This window comes from Berghia stephanieae, chromosome 5, assembly GCF_034508935.2.
Source record: "Berghia stephanieae isolate SIO BIC M18660-M18661 chromosome 5, UCSD_Bste_1.3, whole genome shotgun sequence".
Taxonomy (NCBI): Eukaryota; Metazoa; Mollusca; class Gastropoda; order Nudibranchia; family Aeolidiidae; genus Berghia; species Berghia stephanieae.
Window position 1 is genome coordinate 48,759,202 of NC_088364.1, and position 13,915 is coordinate 48,773,116.

At 38.1% G+C, this 13,915-nt stretch overlaps 1 protein-coding gene across 2 annotated transcripts in view; it reads left to right on the top strand.

Annotated features, from left to right (window-relative positions):
- The first annotated feature begins 7,314 nt into the window (after positions 1-7,314).
- LOC144973087 (prosaposin-like) overlaps positions 7,315-13,915 on the top strand; it is a 29,806-nt gene continuing 23,205 nt past the window's right edge. The window contains exons 1-4 of one of the 2 annotated variants that reach the window (XM_078915112.1): positions 7,315-7,441; positions 10,036-10,154; positions 12,346-12,417; positions 13,604-13,666. In XM_078915112.1, the coding sequence (XP_078771238.1) occupies positions 7,381-7,441; positions 10,036-10,154; positions 12,346-12,417; positions 13,604-13,666 (315 nt within the window). In that variant the 5' untranslated portion in view covers positions 7,315-7,380. The remainder of the gene's footprint in view (positions 7,442-10,035; positions 10,155-12,345; positions 12,418-13,603; positions 13,667-13,915) is intronic. The other variant, XR_013645477.1, reaches the window with a different exon arrangement.

A 13,915-nucleotide genomic window follows, 5' to 3' on the forward strand; every position in this document is an offset into this window, starting at 1 on the left:
CTCCTCTCATCCTCCTCCTTCTCCTCCTCCTCCTCCTCCTCCTCCTCCTCCTTCTTCTTCTTCTTCTTCTTCTTCTTCTTCTTCTTCTTCTTCTTCTTCTTCTTCTTCTTCTTCTTCTTCTTCTTCTTCTTCTCTTTCTTCTCCTCCTCCTTCTTCTCCTCCTCCTCCTCCTCTTTCTCCTCCTCCTCCTCCTCCTCCTCCTCCTCCTCCTCCTCCTCCTCCTCCTTCTCCTCCTCCTCCTCCTCCTCCTCTTCCTCCTCCTCCTCCTCCTCCTTCTTCTTCTTCTTCTTCTTCTTCTTCTCTTCTTCTTCTTCTTCTCTTCTTCTTCTTCTTCTTCTTCTTCTTCTTCTTCTTCTTCTGGGCTCGAGCCCCGCTTCAGGCACGTTCGTTTTTTTTCCTTGGGCACGATTTTTAACCCCCAATTTGCTCTTCCTCCTCCTCCTCCTCCTCCTCCTCCTTCTTCTTCTTCTTCTTCTTCTTCTTCTTCTTCTTCTTCTTCTTCTTCTTCTTTCCTCCTCTTCTCCTCTCTCTCCTCCCCCCTCCTCCTCTCCTCCTCCTCCTCCTCCCTCCTCCTCCCTCCTCCTCTCCTCCTCCTCCTCCTCCTCCTCCTCCTCTCTTCCTTCTTCTTCTTCTTCTTCTTCTTCTTCTTCTTCTTCTTCTTCTTCTTCTTCTTCTTCTTCTTCTTCCGGGCTCGAGCCCCGCTTCAGGCACTTTCGTTTTTTTACTTGGGCAAGATTATTAACCCCCAATTTGCTCACTTTGGACAATATGGGTGATCCCTGTTGACATCAGTCATCTTGTTTGATGGATTATCTATATTCCTAGGCGACGATATCTTATGATGTCGTGGCGGAAGGGCTTAATATTTAAATTGTAATAATAATAATAATAATAATAGTGATAATAATAATATAATAATAATAATAATAATAATAATAATAATAATAATAATAATAATAATAATAATAATAATAATAATAAATTAATGTCAGGAAATTTGTGGAAGGGGGATGTTTAAAATAACAAACAACCTTTTATATGTTGCGATTTGTACATTTTAATTCTGTCTGATAATAAAGAAACATTTATCGGAAAGGCTTGTTATTAACAGGAAAGAGGCGCTCGGAAAAGCAACTGGTAACTTTGCTGATGTTCGATTGCTGCACATAATTTGTCCCTATTCAGCATCCAATTTTTAAAAAGTATAAAGATGAGGACAGGTTAGACTAAACGTGCTCAAAGCGCTTTACAAATGGTCTATGGCTAACAGAAACACGTAACATGTAGGAAGAGACATGGCGCCAGTTAGGCGATATGACAATTTTCTTCGACAGAAGCAACACTGTTTACCACCAGGTACTCATTTTACACACGATTACGTTGAGAGAATGTGAGCAAAGAGTCTTTTTCAAGGATCCAACTATGGAGTGGTGGATGGCGTCGACTGCATAGCGTCCCTCCCACGGCCAGGCGGAGTTGTCGTATCAATAAGGTCGTGGGTTCGAACCCCCATCGCCTCGAAATATATACACTTCGGAGTGTTGTGTTGCTGCCATAACCGGACCCACTCTTTGGATGTTACTGAGATCGTTCATGACACGAATGTATTGAATCCATGGCCTACTATAGTTACGTCATGATTGAGTCATAACCTTCTCGAAGCTCCTGCACCTACTCCACCGTAGTATACTCCGCGACAGAAACCCCCCTCCTCCCCCCCCCCCCCCCCAAAAAAAAAAAAACACACTCCAAAAAACAAACAAACAAACAAAAAACACACACACTGCCAAGGCGGCCGTCCCCAGGAGCGCAAGTAGAACTAGCCAGCTCAGAAGACTTGCGTTTCTGTCTTCCGGGCAACATCCTGGAGATGAACCCGATGTGTTTGGGTGTTGTTTTTTGTTTTTTTCCTTCTCAATATTATATGTAGTTTAATTCTGGAAGTGAATGTGTGTGAGTGTGTGTGTGTGTGTGTGTGTGTTTGTGTGTGTGTGTGTGTGTGTGACTGTGTGTTTATCTCCCTGTGTGTATAGGTATTTTTCTTTTGTTTTAGGCGAGGTGGGGGGGTAGGGGTGGGAGGAGAGCAGTTATTTTAGGATCGGGATTGGGAGGGAACAATTTATGTAACTCTAATATTACGTTTAATGATTGACCGGTCTACTGACCATCAGTGCGGCCTTTTGTTTGTGTGATGTGACACTCGACTTCGGACCTGTAAGTCCCTAGTTCGAGTCTCGCTAGAAGCGACTTAAAGTTGAATCCTTGGGAAAGGCTTTTTATTCACTGTCTCCCATCGTAACTGGGCGATAACCGAATCGTCTTTGTTGAAACATCTTTGAATTAAAAGTAATAATTCCTTACACCGGCGTAATGTCTCGCCCTACAAGTAAGGTGTTGCTGTTGGCTTAGAAATTCCTTGTAATGCGCTTTAAGCAAATTATGTGGACATTTCTCTATAAAGTAGTTCAAATATTTTGTTAATGGCGTCAACTCGTCTATTTTGAGTGGATCAATAGCAAGCAGTTGTAGATACATGGATAAAAGACTGCTTACAATATTCTCCTCCCTTCCCTTCCCCCACCCTCTCTCTCTCTGTCTCTCTCTCTCTGCGTCTCTCTATCTATCTATCTATCTATCTCTCTCTCTCTGTGTGTGTGTGTGTGTGTGTGTTTGTGTGTGTGTGTGTGTGTGAGAGAGAGAGAGAGAGAGAGGTCATTTTGCTATGCTCTCCTTATCCCTGCCTTCTATTTACCTCCCTCAGAAAAAAAATAAATAATTCTATAAGGTCTATAACGAGAAAAAAACCGAGATAACCCAGGCTTCAGTCGCAAAGCAGAGCAGAAAAATGAATAAGAAATGGGTGGTGATTTTTTTTGCTCAATGAGAAAAAAAGAATTAGATGTAATGCTTTTCAGCCATTAGGTCCTTTCGACTACAATATCACTTCATTAAAAAAAAAAAAAAAGATATTTATGCTTATTTTTGTGATTTTTGTTGTTGTTTTTGTTTGATTTTCTGACTCAGACCAATTTTAAATTCAACTACCTACGCAATATTAGATTAATTTCGCTATAAAACCCAAAACAATCGTCGTAATTTTGACTTTAGACTTAGTCGACTTTGGCTTCCGACCCTTATAATTTGCATAAATGATCTCTTTGCCACACCATCGAGTCAACCAATGCAGCATAGTTAATGTCCTCTGTTGTACCCGCTGGCTACTGGCTACCCCACTCTACGATTATATGTATGGTATATTATCTGAATCATTCTCTTTCTTTCTCTTTTGATTGTTGAAGTTACGCAGACCATGATTTGGGGGCAAATTACTTGTTTGTTTTTGGTTTTTGTTTGTTTGTGTTTTTTTTTAATTGGAAAGGCTGATTGCTGATCGAATGAATGAATTGAACGAATCCCTTTTAGTATTGATTTAGTACAAAAAGTTACTAAAACTTTAATACTAAATTACTTTACGATTTAATTTCCCCTAGGGGTCGGCCTGTGTTTTATCGTTGACGTCACACCACTGTAAACTTTTAATTTTGTTGTTGTTGTATGAATGATAATCAGTATTCTGCGGGGTTGATTGTTTCAGATGATAGGCAAGTACTGAAGAAGGCTATGGACTATTCTCATAGCTACCTTCAATACATGCCGAACAGCAGGACGAACTGGCCTTCCAGATTGTGAGCAATTATTATTATTATCATCATCATCATCATCATCATCATCATCATCATCATATATTATTATTATCATTTTTATTATTATTATTATTATTATTATTATTATTATTATTATTATTATTATTATTATTATTATTATTATTATTATTATCATCATTATTATTATTATTGCTTTGCGTGGGATCAACAACAAAAACAACACAACTTTTACAGAATCAACAACAATTGTTACAAGTTGATACTAGAATAACAACTGGAAAAACCAAATGTGTGGAGCTAACAACAACTGAAGCGGGGAATGATAACAGATGGAATAAAACAAAATTGAATATGAACATTTATATAGAGCATTTCCATATATTAACCATGCCCATTGCGCTTCACAATGTTTTAATTTATTCCCCCAGCAGACCATAGGAATCATATTTCCATTTCATGCAGTATAGGTTGCCTGTTAGGCGTCCGTTTTGTACCAACACATTTACATTATCCGCCACGAGGTAGGTACTCAATCACACCTGAATCGATTGGGGTAATAAAGTGCCTTACACAATGACACAAAGTCGGAACAAGAGTTTTTCCACGATAACTGTCACCCATTCGGCCACTGATCACGTTTAGCATTGCTTGAATTTTGTGGCGAGACGAGATGCTGTACCGCTGAGCCACCGAGCAACACAATGTCGTTGATAGTGGTGAAATTATTGTAAAGGACAAGACTCTTCTTGAGCTGGAGGTTTTATATAGCAAAATATCCACCAAAAAAAAGCTTTCCAACAGCAATACGTAACATATAGAACGAGACATGTCGCCTGTTAGGCGATATTACAATTTTTTTTTGACAGAGACAACCCTGTTAACGGCCAGGTACTCATTTACACCTGAGTACCATGAGAGAGATTTCGAGTGAATAGCCTTTTCCAAGGACTCAAACTATGCGTCGAGCGAGGGTCGAACCCAGGGTCTTTTGATTCGAAAGCGAGTGTCATTCCACTAGACCACATAGCCACACTTATTTTCATTCAAGAGATGACCGGGTCAAGTCAAAAGAACTGCCAATTTATTTTCCATTATTATTCGAGACATAATCACATATCTATGTGAGGAAAGGAAAGAATTGTGGCGTGTAAAACGAATCCGCATATATAAGAATGGAGGAGTCATAACATTTATTATTTAGATTAATAATATACTTCTTCACAGGACATTCATTACTGGTGACTCGTTCATGGGCGAATGTAATAGACAGCCAGAATATATCTATGTGAGGAAAGGAAAGGATTGTGGCGTGTAAAACGAATCCGCATAATATGTAAGGATGATCTAAATATGAGCTTTTATCTAGAGCAATATCCACTAAACGTGATCAAAAGCGCTTTACAAGGGGTCCCCAGCCAACAGCAACACTTAACATGTAAGACGAGACAGGACGCCTGTTAGGCGATATTACAAATTTTTCGGACAGAGCCAGCATGAAGAATAAAGACCAGGTACTCATTTTACACCTGAGTACGGTGAGAGATTGTGAGTAAAGAGCCTTTTCCAAGGACTCAACTATGCGCCGAGCAAGGCTCGAACCCAGGACATTCCGGTCCGAAAGCGAGTGTCATACCACTAGACCACATAGCCGCACTTATTTTCATTCAAGAGATGACTGGTGGTGTAGGATGTAGGAGTCATAACATTTATTATTTAGATTAATAATATACTTCTTCACAGGACATTCATTACTGGTGACTCGTTCGTGGGCGAATGTAATAGACAGCCAGTGTCTTTATACCATTTCGTCCAAATCATGATCACTCCCTAATCCTTTTATTGTTAATTGACGCAACGATCAGTTGTTACCATCGTTGATGTTTCCCCTCGAGGTATGCACAAGATTTTTTTTGATGGACAATGGAACGTAGGTACATCACTCTAAAATTAGGACGTGTTTCATTCAAGGTGCGTCCAAACCAGCCAATCTATATCATTCTTCTTTCTTTATTTTTTTTTTCTTTTTTTTCTTTTTTTTTTTTTTTTTTTGGGGGGGGGTCTTGCTATTGAGTGAATGCGTTTGCTACTTGATTCATTGCCCTGATCAATGACTGATTGATAACAACACGAGTCCACTATCTCAGGGTAAATAAACATACTAATGATGAATTGTATACACACACATACACACATACACACACACACACACACAAAGTATTATTAAATGATAGTGTAGAAAACAATTTTAATTGTTTTGCCTGTATAGCAGTTCTTTTGAGCCATGAGATGCAGGGAGCCCGAGTTTATCCATGTTTCTATAGTGTGATTGATTGCCATCCTTTGGATAGGGCGCTAGTCTATCACAAATTACTCTCCGCCAGCTCTAATAGATCCAATTGTCCAATCACTACTGGGTGGACAGCGTGGGATGGGGGGGGGGAGTTAGGAGAAAGAATAAAAACTGGACCTCACCCGGGGTCGACATCGGTCCCTTTGCGTGTGAAGTGAGTGCCTTACAACTAAACTATCTGGACTCCGGTTTTGCCTATTAACTATCCTATTGTTATAAAACCAGTAATAAGTTTCAATAGTCTGATGTCATGTCCGCCTAGCATCGAACAGCTTGGTTCTAATCAAAGCAAATCGGTACTTTTTATTCTTCATGCTGGCTAGAACTTTTTCACATGTCATGTAATCAGAAAGTATAAAAGTCAAAACATGTTCAGATTTATAATGTTTTTCTTCTCTGGATACACTTTTATGCTCGTCGGAGAAGTATTTCATAAGGGCGTCCACCATTGTTCCGATAGTTTAGAACCAGTTACTAAGTTACTATGCGTCATTACGAGGGAAGTGACGTCACGACTTGGGAAACCTATTGAAGTATACATCAAATTGATGTTCATTTTTATCACTCAATCCACTTTCGATGAATACTTGTTGGTATAGATGAATTCTTAAATAATCAGAAAATCCTCTAATTTCTTCTGTTCTTCGATATTCCATATACAGCTGTAGAAATGGGGAAGAGGCGGAGGAGGGGGTGTAATTTTGTTTTCTAGACATGTCCAGTAAATTTGTTAATACAATGCGATTAAAGATTAGACACTTTTTTTCTGTTTTATTTATTTTATTTTGGGGGGGGGGGGCGACACTGTTGTAAATTTCTATTTGAATGTATATGTTTTTTTTTTGTTTTTTTTTTTTTTTTTTTTGGGGGGGGGGGGGGGGGTATGTATAATTATGTACCATTTTAAGTTGATAATCGTCCAAAATATAATATCTGCACTAGCCATGATAAAGACACCCCCCCCCCCCCGGTTGACTGACGTTGAAGGTAGTGTGCAGGATAGAAAGACACCCCCCCCGGCGGACGCTGACGTTGACTGACGTTGAAGGTTCACTGTGATGGACTTTAAGTCTATAACCCTTCAGATTGACACATTAGGCTGTATATTAGTGGGAACCCCGGGCCTATTTCAGATTTCACCCACCCCCAATCGCTCATCCCTAATTAGGGGACGAGAGAGAGAGAGAGAGAGAGAGAGAGAGAGAGAGAGAGAGAGAGAGACGAGAGGAGGAGAGAGAGAGAGAGAGAGAGAGAGAGAGAAAGGGTAGGTTAATTATCATATTATTCTTACTGTGTGTTGATGTTGTCTAATGGTCATTTCTAATAGTCTTCATTTTCTCGCTCGGCTGTTTGGATGTGTACATCATGGGGAAATCTATCCAAATTTTCGCTGTCTTTGTGTGTTTAGCTGTCTCTGTGTATTCAGGTAGATAGTTGGTTTTACTCACCTTGACCAAAACAATTTTCTTGGTTAGACAACTTAAAATAAAAACATTGATCGATTAAAATGACCCTCAATTTGTTTGGTATTTTAAAAGTCTCAAACCCGAGTCTTCTTCTTCTTCTTCTTCTTCTTCTTCTTCTTCTTCTTCTTCTTCTTCTTCTTCTTCTTCTTCTTCTTCTTCTTCTTCTTCTAGGTTTCAGTATTTTTAACAAGTTGAGAATCATTCTAATCGTTCGATATTCATTTTGAAAAAAAAGTTCCTGTTTGGAGAATCCGGCAGTATAATATTCTCAACAATTACAAATTTTAATGATCTGATTCTTTGGACTGAAAATTGCTGGGGAGGGGAGGGAGGGGGCTTCTTTGACTGACATAAGATATTTTGATAATTCTTATCCTAGAGCTTATTATTTGTTGGATTTTCAAATCAACAACGGGTAACTAAAAATCCGTGATTTATTTCAAGCAAAGATCATATTCAATTAAAATGGCAATGTCATTACAGTTTTCTGAGTATCTTGAAGTGGCTCTATACTGGCGCTGAAATGACCTTAAATTATGTGTCGCAAGCGCCCTAAAACTTTTAAAAACAAAAACAAACAAGTGTCTCTATACTTTTTTTTTTTCAGTTTCATTGACGTACTATGTCAAAACGGTATTATGTCGGGATTCACCTGAAGTCAAAAAGGGATTTTTAAGTAAAAATGGCCATTATACCAGATAACTAAAATCAGTAAAAAAAAATTTTCAGACACGACCGCAAGTAATCAGGATGTCGTTACTATAAAAGTTTCGTTTATGTCTTCAACAACTTATGTTGTTTTTACTTTCACTCTGATTTGTATAGAGAAAAAAGGCAATATGATCTGTCTTCAACATCAATTTAAAATTAAATATTTTAGTTTGAAAAAAGCTTAAAATCTTTAAAATCAACATCATTACAAATTTCCTTAAATTCCTTAAAAAAACTGAAGTGCTTTTTAAAACCATTTGACTAGAAACTAAATCAAATCGTTTTGACTAAATCATGAACAATGTCATGCCTATGGGTCAGTGAACATTTTTGGAGTAGGTATGGATTGGAGCAGGATAAAAAAAAAAAATCTGAAAATGAGTATATATCTGGCACTCGGCAAGTTTTATAACCCAAATTGTTATGGGCTCATTGTTGAAATGGAAATACTCTCAAACCAACGCAAAATATACTCCAGTACAAGTCATAATTATAATAAATGAGCTTTTATATAGCGCAATATCTACTACACAAGCTCAAAGCGCTTTACAATAGGTCCCTGGCCAACAGCAACACGTAACATGTCGGACGAGACTTGGCGCCTGTTAGGCGATGTTACAATTTTTTTCGGACAGAAACAACGCTGTTAACGGCCAGGTACTCATTTTACACCAAACTACGATGAGAGGATATGAGTAAAGAGCCTTTTCTAAGGACTCAACTATGCGCCTAGCGAGATTCTAACCCTCTTCTCACAAAAAAAACTCTTAAACCCGGGACTTCCTTGAAGTCTTCCTTGAAACCCAAGGTTTGAGAGTTATTGACAAGATAAGCGTCATTTAATCGATCGATATTTAAAGGACGAGGATTATGACCAAAATTTTAAATACGTATTCGCTCGGTTTTTGTGTGTGTGTGTGTGTGTGTGTGTGTGTGTGTGTGGGTGTGTGTGTGTGTATGTGTTTGTTGTTTCAGAGTTACTGAAGAACAGTTATTACAGAATGCTTAGTTGTCTTGAATATGTGTCGTTTCTCGTGTATCGGATGGTCTCAGGGTTAGTCACTCAGGTTATACCAACGAACTTAAGTTTTAACTCAAGTTTACAACATTATGTCACCCACAGCGTCATTCTGGTATTATCAAGGAGAACGAAATAAAGAAATAATTTTTTTATTACCGACTCAAATTTTATAAGTTGAGCTTCAAAATCAATGTTAAGCACTATGCCCTCCCCCCTCCCCCTCCCCCCCCCCCCCCCCCCCCCCCCCCCCCCCCCCTTTCCGATATGATATCGTTTTGAGACGATTGTTGGTCACATGTTGGTATAAGACGTACCTTTTTCATACCTTATACGATTTGGAATTGTGTAAAGCGTCTTTAACCATTTCGACATGGTTAAAACTAACAAGCAATTAATAATAACAGATGGATGATAGAGGCTGCAATTTAATTCACAAAAACAAGTAATGTGAACGTTTTGGGTTTTCCCTTGGTCACCAAAATAATCGACAAATAAGATACTGAAAATGAATTGAGATCTCACTTTCACTTGCACCACAAACACGACGTCATTCTCCCTCCCCCCCCCCCTTCCTCCACTTTCTTATCCTTCACCTCCTCCTCCTCCTCCTCCTCCTCATCATCATCATCATCATCATCATCATCATCACCATCACCATCATCATTATCATTATCATCATCCTCATTCTCTTCCGCCTCCTTCCCCATTATCTAACAAATTGCTCGTCTAAGTTCACCTCAAATATTTAAAAAAATGTTAAACGACCTGCAAAAATCGCATAATGTCATTATAAAACTATTAACATTTTCATCATACAAACAGAAGCACTCCAAAATTGCAAAGGAAATGAGGAAACTTGGTGCCAAAGCGTTTTGACAGCTAAAAGATGCGGCGTCTTCAAATATTGTCAAACGGCAGTATGGAACGGCCAGAAACCCAAGGTAAATTCGATTTGATTGTTATTTATTCAGATCAAATGTGCTGGGTGTGATTCCTGACCTCCCATAATGGACAGGGAGGTACTTACTGTGTCTTCTATCCTCCTATATCTGTTTTCCAACTTGCTTTCTGTCTTTGCCGTGGAATGAGATTATTTGGTTTTGTCCTGGCCCAAGTCGGATACCCTGGCTGAGAGGGGAACCGTCAAATGTATAGTTATTATTTTGGGAGATGCTATTTTTTCCTTGTAAATCATCTCTCTGTTATGTATTATTATATTTGTTGTTTTGAATTTATAGTGTAAGCATTTGAGAGTATTCCTCTTAGTTGGGATCTGTGCTCGTGTCTGGATGAGACTTTTAGGTGATCTCAAACTAAGTAGGTACATCGATGATATGCTCTTGGAATCAACACCAATTCCCTATTTGTATCATTCCCCTTTGTCTTTTATTGGGTGGTTTAATTGTAATTCTATAACTTTTGACTATCCCATATTCTCCATTTTTACTGGCGTTGATATGACCTAAATGTGTTACAAGCGCCGTAAATCCCTTAAAAATAAACAAAAACATCAGATCAAATGTAAATACCATTATTTTGTCTTACGCTGAAATAGACCATAAAGACCGATTTTAATTTCCGATTTGGGATGAATGAAGGGAATTTTGAGCTTTTAAAGAATTATAGGATAATTCTCTACAAAAGAACAAAATGTAAGGCAGTTTTGAATGGGTGCGCAGCAAAAGGGACATATTTACAGGCCTGAGAACCAGTTCAATTATGGGCCTGTTTTAAGATTATGGTAATGGAGATTATTTTGCGTTGGTTTGAGATTATTTCGATTACAACAATGAGACCATAACATTTTCGAATATCAGACTTGCAAATATGTACACGTCGGTGGGTATCCTGCCTTAACTCATAGCCTAACACTGCTAAAACTGTACGTCACAAGAGATGGAGTATACAATAGCAGCTTAGCCGTCTTGTGATATGACACTCGGTTTCTGATCTGTAGTCCAAGGTTCTAGTCCCGCTGTGGGCGGCGCAACGTTCTCTTTTGAAAAAAGGCTCTTTACTTAACATACCTAAGTGTAAAATGAGTACCATTCTAGAGATTTTAAAATATATATATAGCGCAATATATAGCGCAATATCCACTAAATGTGCTCAGAGCGATTTACAAAGGGTCCCTGACCAATAGCAACACGTAACATGTAGAAAGACACGACGCCTGTGAGGCGATATTACAATTTTTCCGACAGAGACAACGCTGTTGACGGCCAGGTACTCATTTCACACCTGAGTACGGTGAGCGAATGTGAGTAAAGATCCTTTTCCAAGGACTCAACTATGCGCCGTGCGAGGCTCGAACCCAGGACCGAACCCAGAGAGCGAGTGTCATACCACAAGACCACATAGCCACTCTGTTAACAGCGGTGACTCTCTAAGAAGGCTTCATGTCTCATCATATATCTTAAAGTATCTTAAGTCTTGCTGTCAGTCAGGGATCCCCTTTAAAGGTCATTGAGCACATCTAGTGGCGATTGCTCTATATAAAAGCCCACGGTTCATATTAGCTTACCTGGCATGGCGTCGGACTGGCACACCGGTTAGAGAAAAGCTCCCTCATTGGAATGTCCGAATTTTTTTCCCAGGGTCTCTCAGCAATGAACAACAATGAATGGGTAGCAAGCATTATCATTAATGGTAGCAAGGCAATAGATCAGATGAAAGGAACGTGAATTAAACCAGATCATCTTCAAAGCAGAGCAAACCAAAAAATAAATAAATAAATAAATAAATAAATAAATAAATAAATAAATAAATAAATAAATAATTAAATTTCAAAAAGTAAAAATAACCCAACCTACTTTTAAAATTTTGGCCAGAAAACTCTTACTTCAAATATCGATCAATTAAAATGACTCTCATCTTGTTAAAAACTCTTAAACCCGTGACTTTCTTGAAGCCTTTCATTGATCTCCCATGTTTGAAAGTTTTTGTCAAGATGTACCTAGGTCGTTTTAATCTATCGATATTTGAATTTAAAAAAAAATAATTTTTGGCCAACATTTTATTTAATGTGTTTTTATCAGAGTACGACAGTTTATTCTCTTCATTTATCCGCTAAAGATAAGTATTCTTATCCATATCACTTCAAAATCGTTTATAAAATTTTTTCATTTTCAGATTACCTCTTGCCACGGTGGGGGTTACTTCGTCAAGAAAGCACAGCTCAAGACAATGCACCTGTATAATAATGTAAGTATTGTACTTGTACAAAAGAGAAATAATATAATAGTTATGAAAGAAAAGAAAAAAGTGAATACTAACGTTTCGGGTTCAAAACCATTCTTCAGCTAATGACATGAACAATTAAAACCACGGCAATATTTTAAAATCCAAAGAAATTTCGAGGCAAGACCAGTGATCAGATGGCTGACATGAAACAATAATATTTCAGACATGCTACACAACGCTTCAAACCGTTATCAAGTCAGGAGCAACCAGATGCCGAAAAGAAAAATTCACGTTATCCAGTTAACTGCCGTACTCTGGAAAATTATTAAATATTTGGCCAGAAAACTCGTCCTTCAAATAACGATCGATTTAAATGACCCTCATCTTATCAAAAAGTCTCAAACCTGGGACTTTACGGGAGTCCCAGGTTTTAGAGTTTTTGACAAGATGAGGGTCATTTTAATCGATCGATATTTGAAGGACAAGTTTTCTGGCCAAATTTTTAGATACATGTTTTTCCCAGAATACGACAGTTAACTTGTTAATATGATCAAAATTTTCAGGGGGGCAAGAAAAGGAATTTAAGTCTTTTGTTCTTCAAGAAATTATGTTTATTTTTCTCTATAAATGTTCACCTTTATCAAAGTCTAATATTTTAAAAATTATAATTTCAACTTTCAGCATCTAAATCACCCTGTCTTAATACAATTTTGAGTCATTATGTCACATAATAATTCAGTATTTTTGTTAACGCTCTCTGAGTCCCTTCGAAAGTTCAGTTTGTAGAACACTCACTTCACACTCAAAGGGTCCGAGATCGATCCCTGGCGAAGTCAAGTTTTCTTTCAGACTCCATGTCCTGGATCTGTTAGAACTCGTGGAAAATGCTTTGTGATTGACACTCGTCTAATCCATAGGGTAGCAAGCAGTTGCTATTGTTCGTTTCAGGCAATAGAAACCGGGATAAATTCCGGCCTTATTAGCCTAATGCCTCTGAAGGACTATTTACTTTGTGCATATTTCCACTTTCTACTCCGACGAAGTCAATTCCAGTCAAAAAATCATTATGAGGGACTTGGAAGGTTGAAGGAATAAATATATCAGAATTGTTGATCTATTTCGTATTAGCACACAGCAAGTTCACATTTCAATTCTAACTGAATATTATGTTAAAGAGAGTTTCCATATTATTCAATCTCATTTACAGGCAGCCAAACTGGACACTATTGCAGGATTATGTAGTGACCTAGATGACCAAACTCGACAGTTGGTAAGTTGCAATCAATATACTGTACTTCCAATTTATAAAATTCTGAATACATGAGTATGAAATAGACAAAACAAGAAAGGAAACAAAATCCATCCCAAAACATCAGTCTTCCTCGACAGGATTTTTTGAGATGGCTTTTTTTTTCTTGTATTTTTCTTTCTTACAATGTCTGGCACTGTTTCATAAACACTTGTTCCAATTTTTATCTTACACCGGCGCCTGCTCTCTCTCTCTCTCTCTAATGTCTCA